The sequence below is a fragment of the Syzygium oleosum genome, unplaced genomic scaffold (assembly GCF_021117445.2).
Source record: "Syzygium oleosum isolate NSW1041296 unplaced genomic scaffold, Sole_v2.1 Sole_v2.04, whole genome shotgun sequence".
In the NCBI taxonomy this organism is placed as follows: domain Eukaryota; kingdom Viridiplantae; phylum Streptophyta; class Magnoliopsida; order Myrtales; family Myrtaceae; genus Syzygium; species Syzygium oleosum.
Genome location: NW_026607488.1, coordinates 8,652,258 through 8,674,566, shown reverse-complemented (window position 1 = coordinate 8,674,566; position 22,309 = coordinate 8,652,258). Strand labels below are relative to the sequence as shown.

General features: G+C 40.9%; 1 protein-coding gene and 2 pseudogenes across 1 annotated transcript; all 3 read right to left on the bottom strand.

Annotated features, from left to right (window-relative positions):
• Positions 1 to 332: 332 nt before the first annotated feature.
• On the bottom strand, positions 333 to 2,820 carry LOC115666127 (disease resistance protein L6-like; annotated as a pseudogene).
• Positions 2,821 to 2,981: 161 nt separating this feature from the next.
• On the bottom strand, positions 2,982 to 5,033 carry LOC130137873 (disease resistance protein L6-like). The gene is made up of 4 exons (XM_056310373.1): positions 4,753 to 5,033; positions 4,510 to 4,659; positions 3,202 to 3,400; positions 2,982 to 3,044 (listed from the first exon to the last, which is right to left on the bottom strand). Exons 1-4 carry the CDS (start codon positions 5,031 to 5,033, stop codon positions 2,982 to 2,984), a joined length of 693 nt encoding a protein of 230 aa, XP_056166348.1.
• Positions 5,034 to 19,189: 14,156 nt separating this feature from the next.
• LOC115679511 (disease resistance protein RPV1-like) lies at positions 19,190 to 20,397 on the bottom strand (annotated as a pseudogene).
• Between the last annotated feature and the right edge of the window lie 1,912 nt (positions 20,398 to 22,309).

Here is a 22,309-nt window from a genome sequence, read left to right as displayed (position 1 = left end):
TAGATCATCAGATTATGAAATGAAGTAGATGACATTATCAGATTGGATTAGATTAGATTGGAAAGATTAGATTAGACATTAGATGTCTCTGTCGTTAGGCAAGTGAATCATAGAGAAAGAGCTTTTGTACTTTCAACTATCTATGAAGATCCCACATCAGACTTGAAATGGAACATAAAAATACTGGACATTAATCCCAAATACTTGCTAGGCCAAATATATTGTCTCCATATAAGGAGATAAATAATAATAATGAAAGCGAGAGAATGTTATATTAGATTTGGCTGTAACATATCTACAATGAGAAAACCTTTCCGATCGAATTTGGTAGATCATAAAACCTTTCTGATGGAATCGTGGTGCCATTACGGGTGATGCTTCCACCAGTTCCAATTCTTTACGGCCTTTAAGTTTGATCGACTGAATAAACCCCGCATATGATTCACATCGATGTTGGGTTCCATACATTGTCTGCAAGTTTTGTCAAAGTCACCAGAATCGTCTAACATCGGGCATCCATGAACATAGAGATGACACGTGTTTGGTACATCAGGCAAACCTTACAGCGATTCACAGTGATAGAGGTGCAATGTCCGCAACCCATGTAGTTCTGATAGATTAGGCAACCTTTGTAAGGAGCCGCAATTCTCTATTGATAATTCCTCCAGAGATTCCAATTCTCCTAAATCTCGAATCTCGACTAGCTGACAGCAGCTCATCACTATTAGCCTTTTGAGCTTCCCCAAGCTTGATAGACCCGATAGCCTTATTAGCGATTTACATAATACACATCTAAGTAATGGAGACTCTCTAGCTGTTCAAAGTTGATCTCTCTAAACCAACATCTAAAGAGTGTTAACTGGGACAAACATCTCAAACATCTCAAGTTGGAAAAGAATGTTTGTTCTAACGATGACTTGACATCTCTTAATGCCAAATTATAGAGTTGAGCAGGCCATGTGAGAGATCGAGGATCATCACAAGATATGCCAAGTCTCCAAAGCTGAGGAGGCCATGTGATATTTGTACTTCGACTCCCATCCTCTACCTTTGGTGACTCCCCCATGCAAGTGATATTTTTACAACCGCTAGATTCCAACACTTTAGGATTCTCCGGCATTCCAGCCAGAGTTAAGAACTTCAGCCTTCTATGATGCCCGACAGAAGCAGGTAGTCCTGTGATCTTTGTATTCACCAAATATAACTCGACCAATGATTCTAGTCTTTCAATGGTTTTTGGCAGCTCCCTTATTTGAGTCGATCCCAGGTTCATTACCTCCAACCTACTGAGATCTTTAATAGAATTGGGTAACTCTCTAATTCTTGTGTAGGCCAAATTCAATATGACCAAAGATCTCAATTTCCCAATGGAGTCTGGAAGCTTTCTAAATGGACGACAATTCATTAAAGACAAGCATGTCAAGCCCGCCATCTCTCCAACAGATGGATGAAGCTCTCGTATACACTGCCCCTCTAGCTTTAAATTGGATAGGTACTTTAGATAGCATATTGCAGAAGGCACTGCAAACAGGTCAAAAGGGATGCTTGTGGGCAAATTTGACGGCTGAACTTGGGCTGGAATTATTTCCAAGCGCTTTAGGCGCTCTAGCTTATGGATAGAGCTACTAATTTGTAGCGACTTTGGACAATTTTCATCAAGAACCAGTATCTTCAAATTCAAGCACGTTGAGAAGTCTGGAGTTGTCGAGAGATGACATCTCACGAGATGTATAACTTTCAAGTCATGATTCACCTACGAAACAAATTAGACTAAGAAAAGTAAGGCAAGGCAAATGGCAACAACGTATTCGTGATACGAAATCATACCAAGCATGGCCCCCATCCATTCCAGTTCTCCAGAATGTCACTGTCCGAAAGCTTAAGCACAACTAAGTTCCCTAAACATAGATTGATGGCCTGCAAGTCTGAAGGGCAATGACGCCGTGAGAGCCATCTTAAACTAGAGAGAAGATTCTTAAAGTCTCCTATCAAGTTCCGCCCCTCTAATTCCAAGAACCTTAAGCTAGGTAGCCTGGAAAACTCTTCACTTTTAAAGTCGTGCTCTTTGGAAAGTCCGATTAGTTTGAGTGCTATGATGTTATATGTTCCCTGATAACATGAAAAGGAATAAATTAAGTTTCTACAGTGAGAAAAAGAAATGCATTCCGTGAGTAAATACTGCATAGACTTGTTTTATAAGTAAAGCGGTGAATAGAGTTAATCATAGTGAAGAAACTGATTGAGAAGATAGTAGCTGTGAACTAAATTTACCTTTGTAGTCTTCACTACATCCAACGCAATCTTGGGACACCATAGTCTACTACGCTTCCTAGGAACTTTGAGGTCTTCTTGTTGAACAATTTCTCTTCCAAGGTCTCTGAGCAAGTCATGCATCAAGAGTCTATCATCATCATCAATTTTTATCAAAGACACGCAGATAAGGAAATTGATCTCAATTCTGGGGTGATAATCCAATGCTTTCCACATATAATGTGAATGTATTCTTTCTTCACCAATAAAGTAACATGCAATATCAAGAAAAATTTCTCTTTGTGCATCCTCTAGCATTTCAAAACTGATCTTTAATTTGCGAAGGACATCTTGATTGGGAACTAAATATAACTTCTTCAACGTGTCTTTCCAAAGTCGTCTACTCTTGCAATAAAGAGAGGAACCAATGACCTCGAGAGCCAAAGGAAGTCCACCGGCTTTGGCAATAATACCACGGGAAATATCATCGTAGTCATGTGGAGGGATATCCATTCTGAATGCATGCTTACTGAAAAGCTGAACAGCATGGCCATGGCACAATCCTTCCATTTGATAGATTTTAAACTCTTTGAAACACGTTTGGACATTATTATCTTGGTTCTCCTCTTCGATTGGCAAAAAGTTGATGTTCCTTGTTGTAATAATAATTCTGCTCCCTAGACCAAACCAACCACACTTTTCTGCAAGTTTTGAGAGTTGGTCCCACTTATCTAGGTCATCAAGAACAATGAGGACTTTCTCATCATGGAATCTCCTTTTAACTTGGTTAATCCCTGCATCATAGTCAGCAATCTCCACTGGTTTGAAGTTTAGAATTTCCGACAATAATTGTTTTTGCAATTGAATGACTTTACCACCCTCTGAAGCTTCTCGAGCATCAGAAAGAAAGCTACACCCATGAAACCGACCAGAAATTTGGTTAAAGATAACCTTAGCAAGAGTCGTCTTACCGATGCCCCGCATACCGTGGATCACTAGATAACGGACATCAGGATAACCTTCCTCTAATAAGCGCATGGCGTCTTCAACACGATCCTGAATTCGAACTAGATGTTCAGGCATATTTTTGTCTCTTTTATTTAGCTTGATCAAAACTTCAGCAACGATTAATCTAATGTGTTCAACTTGGCTGTCATATTGGAGACAAAAGGGTGGAGTCAGAAAAAGATAGAATATTAATCCATTAAATTCAGAAATATTCTAAATTAAACAAAAACCAGCCACGGAAGGAGGGGGCAAAGGAGGAGTTACAAGCTCTAACTCTTTTTTTAAAAAAACATAAAATAAAATTACTTAAAATCCATGTCAACTTATAATGAATAGCATCTACTTACTGTATTCAGTGGTCAAAGATGTAAATTGTTAAAAAAACATAAAATTATTTATGTTCACCTAGTGCGTAAGTTTATTCACTACTCACGTGCAAAAGAATTTTTCTGACACTATATTTCATCAATGACTTTGACCCTCCCTGGACCTAAATTCTGATTGCGTCACTGATACAAACTAATAAATTAATGTTCTCCTTTGAAGAGACGAAGAGACGAGGTCTCATGACTTCTAATGCGTCGAGTTTCGCACGCCGGAATAGAATAGAATGGAATTAATATAATGATGATTCCAATATTTATTGTTTGATGAATTGTCGGAATGGAAGGGAAATTCTCATATATGTTTGTAAGAAAAAATGTTTGGGGAATGGCATTGGATGAGAGTATTCTAACAAACTCTAATAAATTTAATATAGGTAAAAGTAAACCATAAGTACTACAACTTTCATGTGGTATTCACTCAAGTGTCATAACTTTTATTTGATCACTTAAGTGTCATTGCTTCTAAAAAACATTGTCCCGAGTGCCATAACCTTTTTTAGAAACGTTCACCAAAAGCATTAAGTACATCACAATCGCCATAACTTTTATTCGACAATTAAGTGCCATGACTTTAAAAAAACGTTCACTTGAGTATCATAACTTTTATAAAAACGTTCACCACAAGTGCTAGAAGTCCGACATGGTATAACACTTGTGGTGAACGTTTTCTATAGTTATAACACTCAAGTGAATTTATTTTTAGAAGTCATGGTACTCAAGTGTACATTCTTTAGAAGTCACGACACTCAAGAGATTGGAAAAAAAAAATTATGGCGTTCAAGTAAACACCCAATGAAAATTATGACACTTATGTTGTCCTTATCCCATATAATTTACGTTGTACTTATTCACATAAAGATCTCACGCTCTATCTTTGAGATCCCATCCTTCGGTATGAGCGACCACCCTCAGAGCCTCCTTCCATTGCCGCACTACATCACAGCCAAACTTTTGCTCGTGCTTCTGCAAAGCATCATGGTACAGCCCCGTTTTGAGCTGGACATCGTTAGGATTCACGTCGAAAAAAATTGGCAAGATCAACGGTTTGCCATCTTTGTTTCTCAAGCAATCCACCATGCACGCAAGCTCGCGAAGACACCACGCACTGGACGCGTAGTTTCTAGAGAAGATGGGCATACAGATTGTGGAGCTCTTGATCACGCGCTCTAGTTCATCTCCAATTGCTTCGCTTTTTCTGATCTCTTCGTCATCTCTAAAAACGCGAATCCCAGCTCCGTCCATGGAGTGATAGAAGCAGTCGGCAAAATTTAGGCGAGTGTCGGGCCCTCTAAAATTTAAGAACACCTCAAATTCAGCCCCCAACAACTCGATATCATCTCTATCAGGTGTCGATGCCGTTATTCTATTCGATGAGTCCCTCCTCTCCATCTTCAGATGCTAAAGTATATCGATCGAGTTCGATATAATAATGGGGAGAGAGATTTAAGAGTAGTGTCTGATCCATTTGATTTTGGAGGATTTATACACAAGCCAGAGAGTCATGGGAAGTCTCCTTCGTCACGTTGCGGTGTGTCTTGGAAGAGCCGGAGAAATTTCCTAGGACCAACAAATATTCAATCGTGGTGGAAAATTAGGCTACTAGACAGAATTTTGGATGTGGAGGAGCCATACCCCACTTTAAAAGTCAAGGTACATCGTTCTGTAAATTATTATAATTGATTACCCTCCAAAAAAGAAATATATAATTTCAAAACATTCCACTTTACATCCAAATTGTTGATGAACAGGAGCAAAAACGACAAGAGATACGAGAAATCATGACCCTAATATTTTCTCTCTTTATATGATGTTGTTTGAGACAGATTCGTGGAAAATAGGCCACTAGACTTCGAGAAGTGTCATTTCCTCTTTATTTTTATCCTATTCAATGAGTGAGGACTCCACAGTTCATGCAAGATTGCCCCGTTGTGTACGTGAACGTCCGTTCCACGAAGGTTCAATGCATTTAACGATCTTTTCAAATTTTTATAAAGAAAGAATTTCATTCATGCATTGTTATATTTATAATGTGATCCCACACTTAGGTTTGACCCACGTTTTCTCTTTTAAGTGACGGTTATCCACCGGCGGTTTTTCCACGCTTCGTACCCCTTCGGTGACAACCGCCCTCTTCGGTAACCGCCTTGATGGGAAGCGGTTTATAAAGATGAACGTTCATTCCATAAGGGCAGACACAAGGTCTAACGCAAACCCTCTCATTCGGTAATACACCATCAGTACGCGAGGGGATTGGGTTAGTAGAGTGCGCCCGTAATCGCTCTCAAATTAACGTCGAACTACCGTGGATTTCCGACGAACGTAAAGTTGAACAATGGCTGGAGGTCAGTTTATTTTCGATCCTGTTTTCCGCATTTGATTCTAATTGTGCTTAAATTTTGTTCTTCTATGCATGATTAGAATCCTTTAGTTTTAGTCTAACATTTGGTATCAGAGCGTGATTAGTGCCTCTGCCTTGTTCTTGTTGAATTTTTGGTGTATTTTTCGGGACTTTTTGAAATGAACAGTAATTCGGGCATTTTGGGGCTAAGAGGGAAATCGCCGATTCCGGCCAAATTCCGGCGACCCACTGCTCGACTTTGGACCGGCACGGTCACACCGCCATGGAGAAGAATAGCCCTAAGTTAATCTGGCATTTCGGTGATCGCCGGAGGCTGTTTGAGCGGCGGAAGTTGCGAGTTGGGGTTTATGCGTTTGGACGGAATTTTGCTTGATTCGAGTCTATTTCTTGGTTGTTTTCGCCGAATTTTGGGTCCATATGGTCGCGCCGATGTGGTCTCCGAAACCCATTAATTATTTTGGTATGATATGGGCTACCGAAGGAGACCCATTCGGACGAATGCGCGGCGGAACGGCGAAGAACGGCGAAAAATGGCAAGAAAACGCTTCTGTTCGCGCGGAGGAAGAAGCGCGTGGCCGTCACGCGCGCGCAACCGCTGGCGCGTGGTCTCCACGCGCGCGCAACTGCAGGCGCGTGCGGCCCACTCGCGCGGCGATTGCGGGCGCGTGCGGCGCACGCGCCCGCGCGTAAAGAAGGTGCGTGCGCGCCACGCGCCCGCGCATAGGCAGCGCGCGTGCCGCGTACGCGCCCGGAACCGCGCCCCCTCCCCTTCGGTTTTTACACTCCCACCCCCGCTTTTTACCCGTTATTACGATTATGCCCCTTGCCGTATTAAGTTTATAATTTTGTCCTTCATGCATTTTATGAATATTTTTATGCATGAAATTAAATGTCCAGTGATCCATATATTTTAATTAATTGAGGAGTAGCCACAGCATCTTTAATTAATTAAATTATATATTAAGAGCATTCGGACCACATTTGGAAATGGACATTGATTGTAATTAATCTTAGGGAAAAAACCACCAAAAACCCCAAACTTTGCCATCTGTGACACATTTACCCCGAACTTTTTTTTGTGACACCAAAAACCCCGAACTTTGCTTTTTGTGACACATTTACCCCAATGTATTTAGTCCATGGGCATTTTCGTCTTTTTGCTTTTTCTTTTTTTTTTCCTTTTTTTTTCCTTTCCGGCGAGGGCCTCGCCGTTCGGCCTCGCCGGATCCGGAGGGGCCCTCGCCGGCGTCGGGCGAGGCGGCCCTCGCCGGCGTCCGGCGAGGCGGCCTCGCCGGCGTCGGCGGGGGCGGCCCTCGCCGGCGTCGGGCGAGGTTCGCCTCGCTGGGCGAGCGGGCGGCCTCGCCCGGCTCAGCGAGGTCGACCCTCGCCCGCGCCGGCGAGGTCGACCTCGCCAGATCGGGCGAGGCGGCCCTCGCTCGCCCGGCTCTCGGCGAACCTCGCCGGCGTCGGGCGAGGTTCGCCCTCGCTGAGTCGGGCAAGGGCCGCCCTCGCTCGCCCGGGCGAGGGCGAACCTCGCCCGACGCGGCGAGGTTCGCCTCGCACTGGGCGGCGAGGGCCGCCTCGCTGATCTGGCGAGGTCGACCTTCGCCGGCGTCGGGCGAGGTCGACCTCGCCCGAGCCGGGCGAGGCCGCCCTCGCTCGCCCGGGCGAGGGCGGCCTCGTCCGATCTGGCGAGGTCGACCCTCGCCGGCGTCGAGCGAGGGCGGCCCTCGCCCGGATCCGGCGCGGCGGCCCTCGCCCTACTCGGGCGAGGTCGACCACTCGCTCGACGCCGGCGAGGGTCGACCTCGCCCGGATCGGGCGAGGCGGCTCTCGCTCGCCCGGAGCGAGGCGGAGCTCGCCCGACGCCGGCGAGGGTCGCCCTCGCTGGGCGAGCGAGGGCGGCCTCGCCCGACTCGAGCGAGGTCGACCCTCGCCGGCCTCGCTCGAGTCGGGCGAGGGCCGCCTCGCTCGCCCGGCGGCGACCCTCGCCGCGTCGGGCGAGTCCGCCTCGCCGGATCCGGCGAGGGCCGCCCTCGATCGGCGCCGGCGAGGCAGCCTGCCGACGCCGGCGAGGCCCCTCTCGCCGGAAAGGAAAAAAAAAGGAAAAAAAAAAGAAAAAGCAGAAAAGACGAAAATGCCCATGGACTAAATACATTGGGGTAAATGTGTCACAAAAAGCAAAGTTCGGGATTTTTGGTGTCACAAAAAAAAGTTCGGGGTAAATGTGTAACAGATGGCAAAGTTTGGGGTTTTTGATGGTTTTTTCCCTTAATCTTATTAATATGATGAATTTTATCCCACAGGAATTTTCATTATATTAATTTGATTAATTAGGTGAAAATATCATATTATTTTTCTTAATTTACCCACAGGGATTAAGGAAAGGAATATAATATGATAGTTTCTTCATGAAGTATTTATGAATCTATTTAAATTAAAAACTTAGCCCACAGGCAGTTTTTATGTTATGTGATTCATATTTTGTGACATGTCTTACATTGGTAGAACATGATATATGTTGATTTTGCCTCAAATTTTGTGACATAAGCATGATTATTTGATATGCAGTTTTGCAACCTGTGAATTTCTCTGAATTTAAGAGTGATGTTCCCATACTGAATGGTGAAAACTATAAAGTTTGGAAGGAGTCAATTCTTCTTCAATTGGGGTGCATGGACATTGACTATGCTATAAGGAAAGACGAACCACTGCTCCTACGACACGAGCACTCAATGAGATAGCCCTTTATGAACAGTGGGAGCGGTCCAACCGCCTTAGTGTGATGTTCATAAGGACTAAAGTATCTCCTAGTATCCGTGGTTCAGTCGCTCAGCTTAGCAATGCTAAGGCTTTATTGGAGGCCATTGATGCACAGTTTGAGACTTCAGAAAAGGCGCATGCCATGACCCTGATAATGAAGTTTTCATCTCTAAAGCTCACAAGTGTAAGAGGTGTGCGTGAGCACATCATGAAGATGAGGGACATTGCAGCTCAGCTGAAAAACCTTGAGGTTGAGATATCTGAATCATTTCTTGTGTACTACATTGTGAACACTCTCCCACAACAGTATGCACCTTTCAAGATCTCCTACAACACACATAAGAATAAATGGTCAATTAATGAACTTATGACCATGTGTGTTCAAGAGGAAGAGAGGCTGACTATGGAATTGGGAGAAAGTGCTCATTTGGCAACACAAGAAAGGAATAAGGGTCACGGCAAGCAGAAGGGGAAAGGTAAAATACCTCCCCAAGCTGACATTAAGAAGGAATCCAAATGTTTCTTCTGTAGAAAGAAGGGGCATATGAAGAAGGATTGCGTCAGATTTAAGGCCTGGCTCGAGAAGAAAGGTAATCCAACCTCTTATGTTTGTTATGAATCTAATATGGCTGATGTGAGTCACAACACTTGGTGGATTGATTCTGGTTCTACAATCCATATTTCGAATTCCTTGCAGGGTTTTCAAAACCACAGGAAGCCAGTGGGAAGTGAACAAAGCATCTATTCGGGAAACAAGATGCGTTCGCATGTAGAAGCTATTGGGACATGTAGATTAGTTCTCAATAGTGGCTTTGTTTTGAATTTGGAAAGGACCTTTTATGTTCCAAGTTTCTCTAGAAACTTAATTTCAGTTTCAAGACTTGTACCTTTGGGTTACTCTTTTAACTTTTCAAATTCAAACTTCAGTTTATTGTTTAAATCTGAAATTGTTGGGAGTGGTATTTTGTCTGATGGTCTTTTTCGAATTAATTTACAAGACAATGCCTATTATAATGCGATGCATGTTCATGACAATGCTGGTATAAAATGATGTGTTGTGAATGAAGATTCCTCCATGTTGTGGCACCGGAGATTGGGACATATCTCAATAGATAGAATTAAGCGATTAGTAAATGATGGAGTACTCGGTACTTTGGATTTTACTAATTATGATATTTGCGTGGACTGCATAAAGGGAAAGCAGACCAACAAGACAAAAAAAGGTGCCAAGAGGAGTACAGACATATTAGAAATCATACATACGGACATTTGTAGTCCTGATATGGACTCGTATGGTCAGAAATACTTCATCTCCTTCATTGATGATTACTCACGTTACATGTATCTCTACTTGCTTCATAATAAACATGAAGCGTTGGATGCCTTTAAGGTTTTTAAGGCGGAAGTAGAGAAACAATGCGGCAAGCAAATTAAGATCGTGAGATCAGATAGAGGTGGAGAATTTTATGGTAGATACACTGAAGATGGACAAGCACCTGGTCCGTTTGCAAAGTTTCTTCAAGAGAATGGGATAGTTGCCCAATACACTATGCCAGGTTCTCCGGACCAAAATGGCGTAGCAGAAAGAAGAAACCGAACTTTATTGGACATGGTGCGGAGTATGCTTAGTAGCTCCAAACTTCCTAAGTCCTTGTGGACTGAAGCTCTTAAGACGGCAGTGTACATATTAAATCGAGTTCCAACCAAGGCTGTCCCAAAGACGCCTTTTGAGTTATTCAAAGGTTGGAAGCCTAGTTTGCGACATGTACGCGTTTGGGGATGCCCGTCTGAAGTAAGAGTCTATAATCCACAGGAAAGGAAGTTGGACCCAAGGACTGTAAGTGGATATTTTATTGGATATGCCGAAAAGTCCAAGGGATACAGGTTTTATTGTCCATCTCACACTACTAGGATTGTGGAATCAAGAAATGCTAAGTTTCTTGAAAATGACTTGATTAGTGGGAGTGATCGATTGAAGGACATTGTTCCTGAGAAAGATCATTCAGATACTCAACCTTCCACTTCAAGTATTAGGTTGGTTGTTGTTCATAATGCCCCTTCAGTTCAGCCTGCTATTGAACAACCAACTATTGAAGTTCCACAACTTGCTGATAATGATCTGGTAGATCCAGTTGTTCAACAATTACCAGAAGCTGTTGAACAACCAGTTGAACAACACGATCCTCAAGAGAATGTTGATACAACATTAAGAAGATCTACTAGAATGAGGAAATCAGCAATTTCTAGTGATTATATTGTGTATCTACAAGAGTCTGACTATAATATTGGAGCTGAGAATGATCCTGAAACGTTTTCACAAGCCATGAGTAGTGATAAATCCAATTTGTGGTACAGTGCCATGAAGGATGAGATGAGTTCTATGGCATCAAATAAAGTCTGGGATTTGGTTGAGTTGCCTAATGATGCAAAAGCCATTGGTTGTAAATGGGTCTTCAAAACTAAGAAGGACTCGTTGGGCAACATTGAGAGATATAAAGCTAGACTCGTTGCCAAAAGATTCACTCAAAAGGAAGGAATCGATTACACGGAGACCTTTTCTCCTGTATCTAAGAAAGATTCTCTTCGTATTGTTTTGGCTTTGGTTGCCCATTTTGATATGGAATTACATCAAATGGATGTGAAAACGGCGTTCCTCAATGGGGAACTAGAGGAAGAGGTTTACATGAAACAACCTGAAGGATTCTCCTCTAGTAAAGGTGAGCATTTGGTGTGCAAGCTTAAGAAATCTATATATGGCTTGAAACAAGCATCCCGCCAATGGTACTTAAGATTCCATGATGTCATCTCTTCATTCGGCTTTGTAGAGAATATCATGGATCAATGCGTATACCAGAAGGTCAGTGGGAGCAAAATTTGTTTTCTTGTGCTATATGTGGATGATATTCTACTTGCAACCAATGATAAGGGGTTGTTGCATGAGGTGAAACAATTCCTCTCTAAGAGTTTTGACATGAAGGATATGGGTGAGGCATCTTATGTCATTGGCATTAAGATCCATAGAGATAGAACTCGAGGAGTTTTAGGACTATCTCAAGAAACCTATATCAATAAGGTCTTGGAGAGATTTCGGATGAAAGATTGTTCACCAAGTGTAGCACCCATTGTGAAGGGTGATAGGTTCAATTTGAACCAGTGCCCAAAGAATGATCTAGAAAGGGAACAAATGAAGAACATCCCATATGCTTCTGCTGTCGGAAGCTTGATGTATGCTCAGGTTTGCACTCGACCTGACATCGCTTTTGCTGTGGGAATGTTGGGAAGATATCAGAGTAATCCAGGGATAGACCACTGGAAAGCTGCAAAGAAAGTGATGAGATACCTTCAAGGTACTAAAGACTACATGCTTATGTATAGACGGACTGACAACTTGGAAGTAGTTGGTTATTCGGATGCGGATTACGCTGGTTGCGTTGATTCTCTAAAATCAACATCAGGATACATTTTTATGTTAGCTGGCGGAGCCGTGTCATGGAGGAGTGCGAAGCAGACTTTGACTGCTACTTCCACTATGGAGGCTGAGTTCATTTCTTGTTTTGAGGCTACCTCGCATGGTGTATGGTTGAAGAGTTTCATTTCAGGGCTTAGAATTGTTGATTCTATTTCTAGGCCATTAGGAATATATTGTGACAATTCAGCTGCGGTTTTTACGGCTAAAAATGCTAGAAGTGGCAGTCGAAGTAAGCACATCGACATTAAGTATTTAGCCATAAAGGAACGTGTTAAGGAGAATAAAGTGGTCATTGAACACGTTCGCACTGAATTGATGATAGCTGATCCTTTAACTAAAGGCATGCCACCAATGAAGTATAAGGATCATGTGGCTAGTATGGGAATAATTCCCATAATGTGATTTATTGTCTTACGGACGACTTTTGTTGTTTGAAACTCTTACTCAATTGTAATGTTATTCTCAATTTCTGGTGTACACATTCAGTTGTTTATGAGAATAACAATTATCCTTGGTTTTGGAATAAACATAGGGTTTATTCATTAAGATGTGTTGTCACATATGGGCTGACATTAAAGGAATAAGATGCATTGTAATACATGGAAGATATTACTCGCTCTTAGAGGACATGTCGCCATGATTCATGTGTCTTGTTTCTTTTCTTAAGCATAAGGTTTTCGTGGATTTGGTTGGGTAATCTGTATGATGAAAATGTTGGGATCAAGTGGGAGAATGTTATATTTATAATGTGATCCCACACTTAGGTTTGATCCACGTTTTCTCTTTTAAGTGACGGTTATCCACTGGCGGTTTTTCCACGCTTCGTACCCCTTCGGTGACAACCGCCCTCTTCGGTAACCGCCTTGATGGGAAGCGGTTTATAAAGATGAACGTTCATTCCATAAGGGCAGACACAAGGTCTAACGCAAACCCTCTCATTCGGTAATACACCATCAGTACGCGAGGGGATTGGGTTAGTAGAGTGCGCTCGTAATCGCTCTCAAATTAACGTCGAACTATCGTGGATTTCCGACGAACGTAAAGTTGAACAATGGCTGGAGGTCAGTTTATTTTCGATCCTGTTTTCCGCATTTGATTCTAATTGTGCTTAAATTTTGTTCTTCTATGCATGATTAGAATCCTTTAGTTTTAGTCTAACATGCATTACATTCTATTGACATCACTCTTGCGTTTACGAATATTTGACGCACCAAATGCTAAAACAGGGAACCATCTCAAGTTCACCAAATTATTAGTTTCAACTTTCAACTTCTCCCTTCCACTTCCAGCATCTGTTACTCATGACAAGAAACATGAAACAGAATTTATTCCAAACCATCCTACTCTTGCTGGCCTTATGAATGTAGAGACTTATGAGCCGCCCAAGGTGGAATTTGGTTTCCTTGGCGACATATGATAGGGTATGTGGACATCGATATCGAGGCATAGAATTTCAATCCTGCATGAGAAAAGTAAATCACAGTTTTGTTTTTTATCGTTCTACTCATCGTTGCACCTAAAGGTCATCCAAATAAACTTTTAACACAAAGCAAGTGACAAAACCTTCTTCTAAAGCATGCAGGCAGCTAAGATAGCTAGTTCACCTATAAGAACATCAACTTGATGAAAGATGTCATCTTCTTCCGCTTTCACAAATGCAAAAGTTTCTTGATGCGCATTTTTGCATGGCAATGCAAAGAAGCAATGCCAAATGTATTAATATGAGATCCAGTTGCCGCCACCACGATGTCATTGCTAGCTCATTTGTAATCTGAGATGCGAGCTAAAGAGAGCAAGTAATGAAGAAACGTGAGGAAAAAAGAAGATTCATTACCATTTAGGATAATCACAGGAGACGGTTCCGTTCAATGGGCTTGAGCGGCATTCCACTCATTGTCCTGGATGTTTAGCCCTCCTTCCATTTAGTTGTCCTGGTTGTTCAAGTTAGGCTGTCCACATTTGTGTTAGGATTTTGCGTAATTCGCTCATGAGATTGAGAGATTATTTTATGACGAATTGTGAGGGCTAAACATTGCGTGAGTAGTTGGGTGTAATTGGGGGTTGAGAAATACTGAGAGTGTTTGAGTAACTCGAGTGTGGTTGTAACTTCTATTGTATCGCTTGATCTGTAGTGAAATTTTTTGTTGCTCTCCCCATGAATGTAGGTCACATCAATTGAACCATGTAATTTTGATGTCCAATTTACTTTTTTTTGTTTATTTTATTTTTCGATTGCTCGATTCCGTAACAATTGGTATTAGAGCTAGACGTGGCTAAGGTGAAGCGAATTGATGGTGACTGAAGAAGAATAAGTGAAAATCGATAGATTTTGTGTACCAGAGGAATCTGCACCTACCTTTTCTAGTAAGAAGGCAAAGTCGATGAAGCAAGTTGATTGAGAATTACTTGATAGACAGGCAATGGATGTTATTCATCTATCGTTAAATCGTAATGTCGTGTTTAACATCGTGAAATAGAAGAACACTACGAGACTAATGAATGTCCTGTCAAACATGTACTAGAAGCCCTCTGCGATTAGCAAGGTCTACTTGATTCGACGTCTATTTTACTTAAGAATCGGCAAAGGTGCGTCGGTTGTTGAGCATATCAATGAATTTAATGTGATCGTTAGTCAATTGAGTTCAGTTGAGATTGATTTTCATAATGAGGTACGTGCTTTGATTCTATTGTCCTCAATAATTGCTCTGGGTCAAGAAGCTTGACGAGGTTCGCGATTTAATTCTAAGTGAGGACATCCGTAGAAAGAATCTGGCAAACCTATGCCTGCTGCTTTAGTAGGTGAAAGTAGAGGAAGAACTAATACTCGTGTGGGTAGGAGCAGTATGAATTTGAATTGATGAAGTCAGTCTAGGACTGGTGGTGTTGTCCGTTGGAGTTGTGGCAAGATGAGACATCTTAGAAGGGATTACGTTCAGCTGAAGAATGAGAGGGGTAACGGATTAGAGTTGAGTCTACAAATGATGTTGTAGCTGTAGCTGACAATAATTCGAATATGCTGATTATGTCTTGTCTGTCATTAATGATTCATCATTTGATGGATAGATTATGAATTCTAATTGTTCATTTCACACTACGCCAAACAGGAACTGGTTAACTACGCATGGATAGTGGTAGTGCAGTTGGGGAACAACGCTAAGTGCGATGATGTGAGTGTTGGCGATGTCAGAATCAGAATACATGATAATATTGTGAGGGCATTGACTGAAGTGAGGCATGTTCCAAAATTGAAGAAGAACATGATTTCCTTGAGTGCCCTAGATTTAGGTTGGTGTCGGTATACTTCAGAAGGTGAAGTTCCGAAGGTCGTTTGAGATGCCTTGGTGATAATGAGAGGAGTTGAGCACAGTGGCCTAATATGAGCTTCAAGGTGAGATAATAACGGATTTCACTGTGGAGACGTCGAATGCATATGTTCGAGAGTCTGAATTGTGGCATATGCTTTTGGAGCACATTGGCGAGAGAAGCTTAAAGGTTCTAAGTGAAAGGAATCTGTTATGAGGTTTATGGCTAAGAAACTGAATGTATGCAAGTGGATGACTCGAATAAACAAGATAGAGTGCAATTAAGTATGATTGTTAGAAAAATCATGGAGATTGCAGAATTAATTCACTTGGATGTTTGCAGGATATCACGATTTCCTTTGAGAAAGAATGTTAAATTTATGCTAACAGTTTTAGATGACTACTCAAGGAAGACTTGGGCGTTTATGCTAAGACACAAGTGTGATGCTATTGTCATGATCAAGCAAGTGAGGGATTTGATTAAAATGAGACTGGTAAGATGATGAAGCATGTGTGGACAGTAGAATGAAATTATGCTTGGAGTTGTTAAGCGAATTTTGCATGAAGGAAGGCATGATTAAACACTGTACTAGTGCCTATGAGCCACGAGAGGTTGTGGAGTTGATGAGCATAACAATACTGGAGATGAACCATAAAATGCTCTTTAGTGTTGGATGGCTAGGAGATCCTAGCAAATGTGTTTATTATAGCGAGCTACCTAGTGAATGATTTCCTATTGACTGTTGATGGATGTCAGACTCTTGAAGAAGTATAATTGGTAACATTACTAATTATTTTGTTCTTAGATTATTTGGTTGCTTATGTTATGTTCGAGTGAGTGATGGTAAGCTCAACAGAAGGGTAAGAAAGTGCTTATTTCTAGACTATACACAAGATGAACATGGTTATTAGTTGTGTTGCCCGGACTTAAATTCGTCTGTTGTCATTACAGAAGTTAAATTTGATGAGTCTCTAGTACTTTTAGGTAGGAGTGATGCTAGTAGTTTTTATACAGATCTGGATGGTGTTATGCTCAAGATGGAGTTACAACCAGAAACTCCAAAGATAGCAAGTACTTGTGCAATAATTAACACAAATGATACTTATAACGAGGTGGAGCCGATGGACCCAATAGTCATAATAGTTGCTGAGTTTGACAAGGTGTGTGTTCAATCTCCTAATATAAATGGATGCAACAATGGTTTTGCTTTATCTATGATTGAGGAAATTGTGTCGGAAAATCCTTGTGGAGTAGCTAAATTTGTCAGTGTAGTTAGTGTTCCGATGAGGTCTAAGGTTATGGCGAAGTTCAAGCAAGGCTTGGACTTGGAAGATGTATGTAGCGGTTGTGCCCTTGAGGAGCTGTGGGAGAATATGAGCAAAGTTTAGGTTTTTTAAAGAAGCAATTATAACTTGGTTCAAAGTTCGAGTCACAAATGTACCAGTTTGGGGTTTTTTGTGGTCAAAAAATTAGTTTGGGGTAAAATTGTTGCAAGTGTACCAGTTTGGGGTTTTTAGTAGTCAAAAAATTAGTTTGGGGTAAATTTGTCACAGGTGTACCGGTTTGGGAATTTTCGTGGTATTAACCCTTAATTTAAATAGGTTTTATAGTTGGAGTTGATTTCCTATTTGTGTAGTTACCTATTTTGAGTAGGTTTCTTGTTTTGGATACAACTCTTATCTACATATGAGAAGTTAGTCTTTTTTGTGAAGATGATCCAAGAGGCTGCTTCTTCATGAATTCCATCTTAAAGCAATCCAATAGTGTTGAAGCCAATAAATCTTGTGTTAAGATTAAGAGATTATTTCGTAAGGAATTATGAGGACTAAACACTGTGTGAATTGTTGGGTGTAATTAGGCTTGGGAAATACTGAGAGTATTTGAGTGATTCGGGTGTAGTTGTAATTTCCACCGTATTGCTTAATGCAGAGTGGAATTCTGTGCTGCTTTCCCTGTGGTTTTATATCACTTTAATCAAATCACATAAATCAGATGTCCGATTTATTTTTTTATTATGTTTATTTTATTATTTGACTGCTTGTTTACACAACACTCACCTAGCTCAAGTAGAGCTAGATTCTTTGTCTCAAATTAAAGCAGCCATGGAAGCAAAAATGCCCACGATTGCCATTTCCACAACAGATTTGGATTCGACAAGTTTGACTTAGAATCTCCTCAAGATATTCTCCATGATTTTTTGACCATCTCTTTCGGCACCTTTAGTTTCGCTTCGCCGAGAGCTTGCTGATGGTGTCCGCCGGGATGACGGCAAAGGTTGGATCTCATTTGCAGGTGTTCTTGTTTACTTTTTCTTTGTTTTTTTTAATTTCAAACTTTCTTTTTTGGAAATTTCAGAAAATACTTATTGTATTCTTCTAATTGAAATAGCCAACTAGGATGCCACCATGGTATTTAACGGTGATTTAACGGCCTTATCAACAGTTTTTTAATGGAAGGACAATATGAAGAAAATGGTATATGGTTCAAGAACTCAATTCGCCAAAAAACAAGAAGTTTAGAGACCTAGTTAAACATTTTGCAAAAATTAATGGATTATTGATGCCTTTATCCCACTTTTTATACCATAGTCTTTTAGTCCTATTGCAATATTTATTCATAAAATCACATATGTTTGTTAGAGAATTTGAGTTAACCTCTTTAATTTCCAAGTCTAGTTGGTCATGATGATGCTATGGTAATCATAAAAATCTTCTACTTTAGTTTAATTTCCTGTCACCATTGAATTGGTTAATGACATGTACCTTAGTGATATTTTTCGTGTAGCTTTAGTTTGTTACGATTTTCCTCTAATTTTGTCACTTGGTGGAGACAAGTTTTTGTTTACTTTCTAATACTATTATGACGAAGCTTGATGTGATTTTTCTTTAAAAAATTCTTGGCATTTCTTTATTTGTCTATCATATTAAGTTAGCTTAAGAAAAGAAAAGAAAAAATAGAAGTCAATGTGGATATGCATCTTTAGAAGTCCACAGGAAAAAAATTATAAAAGGTTGGCTAATTGTTTGAAAGGAGACAATGAAATAAAGAATTGGGAAAAAAAGGGAAAATGATGGAAAATTAGGCAAAATAAAGTACTTGTGAAATGAGGAGAAAAACAAGTGTCAACCATACATAGGTCTCCCCCTTAAAGAACCAAAATACTCATTAGATTATTAGATGAGATGGATGACATTATCCATTAAGATTAGATTATATTCGATGTTAGATTAGTAGATGTCTCCGTCGATAGGCAAGTGAATCATAGAAAAAGAGCTTTTGTGCTTTTCTGCTATTTATGAAGATCCCAATTCACACGTAAAATGGAACTTAAATAGGTAGACATTAATCAAAATCACTTGCTAGACCATATATATTGCGCAATAAAAGAGATACAATAACAATAAAACCAACTTTGAGAGAGAATGTCATATTAGATTTAGCTGTAAAATATACATAGAGAGAAGGTGCACATTCTCACGCCACCTTTGACTTACACCTCAAGGTTTTCATTGATCAATAGACCTTTTCGATGGAGCCGCAGTGCCGAAACTGATGATGATGCTTCCAATTGTTCCAATTCCTTCCGTTCTTTATGTTTGGTCGAATGAGTAAACTGCACACGTAATTCGCGTCCGTCGTCACCAGACTCGCCTACATTGGGCATCCACGAACGTAGGGATGACATATATTTGGTACACCTGGCAAATATTGCAGTGATTCATAGTTAAAGAGGTGCAATGTCCGCAACTTATATAGTTTTGATAGATCAGGCAACCTTTCTACGGAGCTGCATTTCCTAATTAATAATTCCTTCAATGATTGCAATTCACCAAATCATGAATCTTGATTAGCTGCGAGCAACTCCTCACTGTCAACTCTTCGAGTTTCCCTAAGCTTGATAGGCCCGGTAGCCTCACTAGGGATTCAGATTCAACCACGATGGAGAATCTCTAACTGACTAAACTGATCTCTTTCAACCAACATCTAAAGAGTGTTAACCTAGACAAATGTTTCAAATATCTCAAGTTGGAAAAGAATGGCTGTTCTATCGGTGACTGGACATCTCTTAATTCCAAAAGAGAAAGACTGGAAGGAAGCCTTATGAGAGATCGAGGATCATCACTATGTTTGCTAAGTGACCAAAGCTGAGGAGGCCATGTGATATTCCAATCCTCCATTTTTGCAGGCTTCCCCATCCACTTGGATGAAGTTTGTCCAGGGGTGCCAAGCGCAGTCCCCGCTTCGAAACAGAGAACTTTTAGGCTTGCAGGAAGTTCTGGCAGCCTTTGAAGCTTATGACAGTCTCCGAAATGAAGTTCTTGAAGATGAGATAGCTTAATAGTGGTTGTTGGCACTCTGCTCACCTTGCTAACTGATATGTCTAGCACGTCCAAAAAGGACACTTGCCCGATCTCGCTTGGGATTTCCCCGTCAAGATTTTTACAATTGCGGGATTCCAACACTTTAAGATTCTCCAACATGCCTATGGCCTTCGGCAACTCTTTTTTCTTACTCCCAGTCATAAATAAGCACTCAAGCCTTTTAAAATATCCAATAGAAGCAGGCAATTCTGTAATCTTTGTATGATACAAGTTCAAGCCGAGCAATGATTTTAGTCCTCCAATGGAACTTGGTAGCTCCCTAATCTGAGTGAATCCAAGATTCATTTCCTCCAACCTTTTGAGATCTCCAATAGAATTGGGTAACTCTTTGATTCTTGTGTGGAGCAAATTCAATAGGAGCAATGCTCTCAATTTCCCAATGGATTCTGGAAGCTTTCTAAGCCGATGACAACCCCTTAAAGACAAGCATGTCAAACCCGCCATCTCTCCAATAGATGGATGAAGCTCTCGCATACACTAATCCTCTAGCTTTAGATTTGACAGGTATTTTAGTTCACATATTGCAGAAGGCACTGTGAACCAGTCAAAAGGGAGGTTTGTTGTGTAACATTCTCAATTTTAGTCTCTGGGAAATAGCTATGGTTTAAGTTAGGTGGTTTTCTAATCAGAGCCAATTTTATTCTTGTTCTGGAAAACCCAGATTCGGATACTCTGTGACCTTTTCGTTTTGTTATTTTTGTGGAGACTTTTGTGATATGAATTTCCAAACACTTCCCCCTTAAAAGTCTCTCCAAACATCTTGAAGTTTTACATACTTTAATTTCAGAATTTTTAGACTTGATATGAGTAGTACGATAGCCTAATTTCCGGACCGTGTAAAATTGCCCAGAGTGGGTATTTCTGTGATGTTCACATTTTCTCGATTTTCTACAAACTTTTCTGGACCGAATTCGAACAAACTTCCTCCACAAAAGTTGTTGAGAACTTCTTTCTATATAACATATATAAATTTGAGAATTTTTAGAGATGATTTGGATTCTGGAAATAGCTTACATTTAGAAGCAAAGATTCTGTTCCGGAAAACCGATTTTAGTTTGTCTTTAAGCTACTAAAAGCTGTGTTTATAGAAAGATTAAGATCTTGTGTTCTTCATGGAAAATGTTTGTTAAGGTCTTTGCATGACATATTCAAATTTGGGAATTTTCTAAGTTCATTTACTATGTTTGTAAGCCTGATTTCTAGAATAGTGCAAAAACTGCCTGTGACATTCTAAATTTCGACCTACTTTTGGGATAAATGAAATGGGTATATTCTTCAATGCATTTGCAGTTAAATCTCACCCGGAACTGATCATTCTCGGGATACTAACCTTTAAGGAATGGCTACCTAGGGAAATGTACGTGGACTTAAGAACTCGACCATGAGTCGACCGTCGGTGACGATCGCGGTCTCCATGACTTGAGTAACCGTAGGTCGATACGTGTAAATCCTAAAAAGTCACTCGTTAGTCAGAGATACACTAAAGTCGCGTTTAAGTGAAAATGGCCGTAATTTGAATCCGAACTTGGATGTCGAATTTCTCAAAGTGTCACGACTAATTTATTTGGACGACATCACATAAGCGTGGACAACCTTAAGGTTTATTGGATTTATCGGAAAAGTGAAATTTAGACTGGGTATTGGAGAAAGACCATTTTACCCTTGGGATATTTGAATTCCTTTGAAGGGTTGGAGGGCAATTTGGAAATTGGCAATTTCCCTCCAATGGCAGAAGCTAGAGGACCATTGCGCCCCTCCCTCCTTGCATATTTCTTTTGCTTGCCATTTATTATTTTGGGTAATTGGTTGGGAGGAATTTTGTGAGCCCTAGGATCTTGTCTTGCCCAACAAGATGTAATGTGATCCATTGGATGAGATAGTCGGGTTGGTATTGGGGTTTATAGTGGGGTTAGAAGTCTTGTCTTTCTCTCTCTCTTCGCCATTTGATAAAAATTCCTCTCTCGGCCGGCTCCCCCTCCTCCCCCTTGCGTGAGCAGCTGCTTGCTCTGCCTCAGCCAGCCACCATCTCAGCCCATCTTCGCCGGAACCGCCGTCCGCCCTTGTTGCTGATCCGCCGGAGCCGTTGCTACTTGCTTAGCTTGGATTTGCTTAGGTTTTTCCCTAATAAGTGGCATTCTAAACCTTATCTACGCTAAGGAGTTACCAATGGGCTTATTAGGGGTTGATTAGTAGCTGTTGTTAGTTGGTTTAAGGGTTAGATAAGTAGATTTGCTTGTTGGTTGTGTTCCCGGATTTCGTTACTGCTATGTCGCCGAGTTTTGCTATTTTTTTCAAGATCTGTGTGGGCCGAATCTGGGGTAATGTCCTTCATGAAAGTTGTTTAAAACATCTTGAAGTACAACATAATTTAATTTGGGAATTTTTGGAA